Consider the following 6445-nt stretch of genomic DNA (forward strand, 5'->3'; position numbering starts at 1 on the left):
GGATTCTTAAGAGTTTTCTACATAAAATCATATTAGCTAGCATTTTTTGTATGGCATGTCTGATGGTGATGAACTCTCTCATTCTTGTATATCTGGGAACATCTTAACTTTTCCTTAATTTTATTTTTATACTTGCCAAGATACAAGGGGCTCTGGGTGTGCGTTGAGGCATATTTTCAATGTCCCATCAGGCGGTTTATAACTCAATGTTGACCTGCACTACTTGCTTGCATGGAGCCTGAAATTCAGCCAGAGTAAGCGATTAGGGCCTTGTCAGGTCCTTCCTCAGCGTGCTCTCAGCACTAGACATAGCACGACACTTTGCACGCATATGGCCTTCTAGATTCCCACAAATGTGACAGAGATTTTTCAAAACCCCCTGGGCATCTTATTTTCCACCTTTTCCTTTCGTGTTTTTTGGCCAGCTTCTTGTTAGCTACACTTGTTCTCACTTTCTGAAATAGCTGTGACATCAAATAATTGCCCCCAGGGATAGCATTGTCCACACAGAGCAAGCTCTGAGTTAGGAGAGATAAATGCATACTCTGAGAAAGGAGCTTTCTTAGGGAGTTGCCATACAGGTGAAATGGTGACAACTTTCTGGGGATGAAGCTTTTGAGAGCAGAAAGAGGAAGAAATCCTCCTCTGCAGTGGCCGCTAGGCTGCTGCTTTTCACAGCTACTATTGTGCAAGCCTACTGACTTTCAAGACTACCACACAGCTGGGTAGGAATATGAGAACAGGACGAGTTAAATTGCCACAGAGCTCTCTGTTCTTGCCAAGATTCACCCATTTTTTTCTTCAGGAAGCACTCATGGATTGTAACAAGACTTTGGTTAAGTTCCAGATTTCTGAAACAATTCATTTTGACAAGAATTGTTAGTATTCTCATCGTTTTTATGGAGCAGCAGACATTACTCCGCCCTTTTGAAAGTGCTTCCCTGTGTTGTAGGGATTTTGTAGATGCTTGCTATCAAATTAAATAATTGAACTTCTGATCCCGTGTCATTATTTTCTCTGCTGATATAGAGATAACCATATGGTTTCCCCATTTATTCTACTAAGTAGAAGTATTCCAATTACTTACTTTGCAATGTTAAGCCAAACTTGTTAACATAAAATCCTACTCGTGCATGGTGTATCACCACTTTTATATAGGACAAAATTCACTGGGTAATATTTTGTTTAGGATTTTTGCCTTTATGTTTGTAGCAAGATTGGCATATAGTTTTCCTTTCATGTAATGTCCTTATCATGTTGGTATCATAAAATTGCAGTGAATATGAAACTGTTGTGAAAATAGAGCGGTCTTGAGTCAGTGTGCGGGGCTGAAAACAAACAGCTTGAGAATAACACTGCAGAAACATTAAGCTATTGGTATGTTACACCAATGAGAAAGAATTTCTTTTTTTCTAAATTTGGGCTGGAACTCAGTGAGGACATGCCAAGCCAGAGCTAGAAGAGAACAGCACAGATGCATGGGGAAAAGATGCAAAACCAAGAGGTAATCACAAGCTTAGAAAGAAAGGAAGGAGCTGGTAGATAAAGCTTCTGCTCTAAAGAGCTTTTTCCTCAATGTCTCTCTATCTTCTACATCAAGTACCAATTCTCCAGGGTGTACTCATTCATAAAGCTACTTCCCACCATTGCTTATAGATATGTTCTCAGCCACCAAGCAAGTAGGAACAACTTTTAGAGGAGTGCAGAGAAAACCAGAATGGTCATTTGGCCTGGGGTTCATTCCAAAATGACCTCATTAGCCTTTTGACATTATCAGCAAATGACATTTTTTGCAGTCATGGAGATATAAAAGCAGAAACTGAAGAAGAAAACATTCATTATGCAACTGAAACTTACGTTCCTGTAGTGCAAAATGAATTGGTATTTTCTATGAATCAAGAAACTATCTGGGTAACAGGATACTATCATGCTTTGTCTTTGAGCCTGTGTGTGTGTTTCAAATGTTTATGTGTAAACACCTCAAAGGTAGCCATACCTGAACACTGTTGGGAGGGCTGTGGTTTCAGTTGTTCTGGATACACAGTGAGAAGAATAGAGTTGGTCAGACCCGATACATACCCTATAAATTCCCTCCTATTGCTTCAAAATCCGTTGTATAAAGCAAGAATTATGAAGGACCAGGCTAGCCCTGCAACACCCTGAAAAGAGGACAGTCCCTGAGGGATCTCAGAAGTTATACCCCAGAGGTTATTTCAGTGTCTCTTCCTGCCCTGGGAGCCACAGCTCCCCCTGCTGGTGGGCCCCCTCCGGAGCTGACGTCCCACCCGCACCGTCGTTCTTTTCCTGCATCATGAAGCTGAGCAGCGTCTCTCTACTCACTGTGACCGTCCTGCTTTGCGTTCACATGGCCCAGCCTGGAGTCCCGGGGCTTGCGGGTAAAATGTCGGGATCCTGGGTGTGTTTGGGGTAGGGTAACGTTGCCTGTGAGCAGGCCATGGAGCGAGCTGGCCTGATGCCTGGAAGCAACGCCTCGGTGCCCCCGACTCACCCTGAGCCACTTTTTTCTCCCCCAGCTACACAGAAACCTGGCTACTGCCCAGAGTTTCCTCTTTCCTGCCCGTTCACCCTATTACCTGCGTGCCGGAGCGACAGAGGGTGCCAGGGGGCCAAGAAGTGCTGCTTCTTCTACTGTCGACGCCACTGTGTGGAGCCCTGGACGACGCTGGACTGAGGTGAGTGGCCCCAGAGCCGCCCTGCCCGGCCCTGACTCTGAAACCTTCCTGGAGAACCGGTTGTCCTAGCGACGGTTGAGAGCTGTCTGTGCCCGTGGAAATCCTTGCGATTGGGATCCCCGTACCCGCCAGCCGCCAGAAAGAAAAGAGAGAAATCGCTGCCATCAGAGCTTTTGAGATGGCGCCGGCCCAGAGCCGTGTCTCCAGGACGCAGAGAGAGAAGCCGAGCAGGCCCCTTCCTTAGGAAACGCACCGTTTATCTCATATCTCGGACGTCACATGTCTTCTCTATAATGGGGACATTTGGACAAGGTTATCTCTAGGTTTCTCAATTATTATTGAATTTTCATTACTTTCAGTTGCCTGGGTTTTTTAACAATTTATAATGGTGGAGCACTTTTCTCTTCGCATTTTTTTTTGTTTGTTTGTTTTTGGTTGTTGTTTGGGTTTTTTGTTTGTTTTTTGTTTTTGTTTTTGTTTTTTTGTGTGTGTGTCTTCTTCCCCCCATGTTTGTTTGTGCGTTTGTTTGTTTGTTTATTTTTAGCTCCCACAAATAAGTGAGAACGTGTGGTATTTCTCTTTTTGTGCCTGACTTGTTTCACTTAATAGAATTTAAATCATGAAGTAAGGGATTATGCGATCATAATTCTTTAGGATGGCTTGCCTAAAATAACTGATCCAAAGTTCCCGATTCTTTGGCAGCACATCTTAGTGCTCCTGGGGGGATCTAGCAGGATTCAAGTGGTCCTGGGACACAAAACCATATCACCTGTGAGGTGTGCACCTTCCATATCCCTGATTCTCTCTTCTCTCCCCAGGTGGAAACCCCTTCTTAACTAGGCCTGAGGAGACGCTGCTGCTATTGGCTCAGGCTTGGATATCTAATTGGTCTCTAATTCTTCCATGCTCCTCCCAGTCCTAGGACTTCCTTTGATTAAGAGTTACGTGTTTGTTAATATGAATACAATGCAAATAAATATGGCATTATATTTTTAAAACTAAATGAAAATCTGTGACTTTTGGATCGATCTGCTCGTATTGGGTGTGGGCTTTGTTTGTCTGATGTATTACTTATGAAAGTGTACAGGTTTTGTAAGTTCTACTTCAACTCTATTTTTCCCATAAGCCCTATTATTTTTAGTGGGTGGAATTCTGTAACCCAATGAGTTTTAAGACTTTATTCCGTTCCATGTTTAGGAGAAGTGTATCTTCTCTTCCATTCCCTGTCTGTTTTGGCTGGAGCATCTTAGTTCAAGGCTTTCTACTTTCTTGAAGCATATTAATAAACAATGTCCCAGAAAAATAGCAAACATAGAAATCTGATTATATAATTCACACAATAACACATTAAAGAGAAAATCCATATATTTATCTCAATTGATGCAGAAAAGGCATTCAGTGAAATTCAACATCCTTTCACAGGAAAACATTCTTAGCTGACTAGAAGTAAGGGAACTTTCTTAACCTGATTTAGCAGGGCATGAGATAAATTCCACGAGGTCGCACAGCATGGGCTGAGAAATAGGCTTTATTAGGCAAACCAATGAACCAAGAATCAGTATTCCTATGCACTGGATACCCCAGTATTCCCATCAGCCCACATCGAGGTGTTCTGAGGCCATGCATTGCTAACAGATACATAGTGATGCAGGACAGTAGAGTTTCTCAACCTGAGGACTACTGACACTTAGAGACAGATAATTCTTTGTTGTTGGGAGTTATTCTGTGCATTGTCGGATATTTAGCAGCATCCACAGCCACTAGATACTGGATGTCAAAAGCACACCTGCCTTACTTGTGACAACCAAAAGTGTCTCCAAATATTGCCAAGTTCCCTGGGGACAAAATAGCCCCTTTTTGAGAATTATTGCAAAACAGGAACATTTTCTCCCTCCTATTCTACCTTCTTGTAATATGAATATGAAAAGCTCTTTATGGGGCTTGCCTCCAAGACAGTCTGGATTCAAGATGCCAGCTGTTCACAAGAGTTGCAGTTTTCTAACACCTACAGACTTTGGGCCCATGGGAATTCTCAGCTCCTCCTCCCCAGAGAGTAAACTAACATGTCCCATAAAAATGTTGGTTCAGGTTCTGGGATTCTCACCAGGAAAAGCATGGATACTAGGTCTCAGAGAGTTTTTGCCCAGGCAACCAAGGGAAGCTCTCAGGATCACTTTTGGATTACCTGTTTGTCACACCATACTAATGAGAAAATACACATAAACTTTCAGGAAACATCATACTTAATAGTGAAAAAACGAAGGCATTCTCTGAAAGATCAGAAATATTACCACCATGTTTATTCAGCAATGTGCTGAAGGTTCTATCCAATGCAGTAAGACAAGAGAAAGGCCATTGTTTGCAAATGATACAATGATCTAATAGAAACCCAAAAGGATCTACAGATATTCATTATAGTTACACTATTTTAAAGATTAGCTGACACAAAAACAATATATAAAAGTCAACTGCATTTCTAGAAACTAGAAAAATCAGTTAGAAAAAATGTAATATCTTTAAAACAATATAATGTAAAATATCTAGTAATAAAGGAAACCTATGAAATGGGAAAAATATTTGTAAATCATATGTCAGGTAAGGAGTTCACTTCCAAAATAAAGAAAGAGATACTACAACTCAGTAGCAAAAAATATATAATAACCAAATTAAAAATGGACAAAGGACTTGATAAGACATTTCTCAAAAAAAACACATACAAATGGCCAACAGGTACCTGAAAAGATGTTCAATGTCTCTAATCATCAGGGAAATACAACTTAAAACCACAATGATATATCTCTTCACACCTGTTAGGATGGCCATTATCAAAAACAAAAAACAGAAAATAGCAAAGTATTGGTGAGGATATGGAGAAATCGGAACCCTTGTACACTGTTGGTGAGAACATAAAGTGCTATAGCCACTTTGGGAAACAGTTTGGAGGTTCCTCAAAAAATTAAAAATAGAACTACCAGATGATCTAGCAATCCCACTTCTGGATATTTATCCAAAAGGATTGAAATCAGGATCCCAAAGAGATCTTTACACTCCCATGTTCATTGAAGCAGTATTTACAATAGTCAAGAAGTGGAAACAACCTAAATGTTCACTGAAGGATAAAGAAAATGTGGTATATACATACCATGGAATATTATTCAGCCACAAAAGAGAAGAAAATCCTGTCATATGCTAAAACATGTATAAATCTGGAGGACATTATACCAAGCAAAATAAGCTGGTCACAGAAGGACAAATACTGCATGATTCCACTTACATGAGAGGTGTCTAAAGTAGTACTCATAGAAGCAGAAAGTAGAATGGTGGTATCCAGGGGCTGGGGGGAGGGAAAATGGGGAGTTGCTGTTCAATGGGTATAACGTTACAGTCATGCAAGATGAAAAAATTCTAGAGATCTGCTGTACGACATTGTTCCCATAGTTGACATTACTGTCATGGGTACTTAAAAATGTGTTAAGTGCATAGCTCTGGTGTTATGTGTTTCTTATCACAATTTTAAAAACCACAGTGTTGAGCAAAACATGCAAAACACAAAAGAATACATAGAACATGATTATGCTTTCATAAAGTTTAACAACATGCATACCTGAACAAGTCATAAGGAGGTAGTAAAACTTTAAAGGAAAACATGAGAATGATTTCAGAAAGTTCAAGGTAGTTGATGGAGTTTGGATGTGTTGTCCCCTCCAAAACTCATGTGGAGGCCGGCCCGTGGCTCACTCGGTAGAGTGCGG

The 6445-nt window shown here is 40.9% G+C and overlaps 1 protein-coding gene across 1 annotated transcript; it reads left to right on the top strand.

The window, feature by feature from the left end:
• The first annotated feature begins 2311 nt into the window (after window positions 1-2311).
• LOC103581761 (WAP four-disulfide core domain protein 15A-like) lies at window positions 2312-3696 on the top strand. The gene is made up of 3 exons (XM_008563516.1): window positions 2312-2396; window positions 2535-2693; window positions 3512-3696. Exons 1-2 carry the CDS (start codon window positions 2312-2314, stop codon window positions 2690-2692), a joined length of 243 nt encoding a protein of 80 aa, XP_008561738.1. The 3' UTR covers window position 2693; window positions 3512-3696.
• The last annotated feature ends 2749 nt before the right edge of the window (window positions 3697-6445 follow it).

Source organism: Galeopterus variegatus, unplaced genomic scaffold, assembly GCF_000696425.1.
Source record: "Galeopterus variegatus unplaced genomic scaffold, G_variegatus-3.0.2 Scaffold13873, whole genome shotgun sequence".
NCBI lineage: Eukaryota > Metazoa > Chordata > Mammalia > Dermoptera > Cynocephalidae > Galeopterus > Galeopterus variegatus.

Bases quoted from the DNA above. Each gene is read 5' to 3' on its own strand.
- LOC103581761 (XM_008563516.1), top strand. From the start codon at position 2,312: ATGAAGCTGAGCAGCGTCTCTCTACTCACTGTGACCGTCCTGCTTTGC. The intron at 2,397-2,534 runs GTAAAATGTCGG...TTTCTCCCCCAG, and splicing joins TGGAGTCCCGGGGCTTGCGG to CTACACAGAAACCTGGCTAC.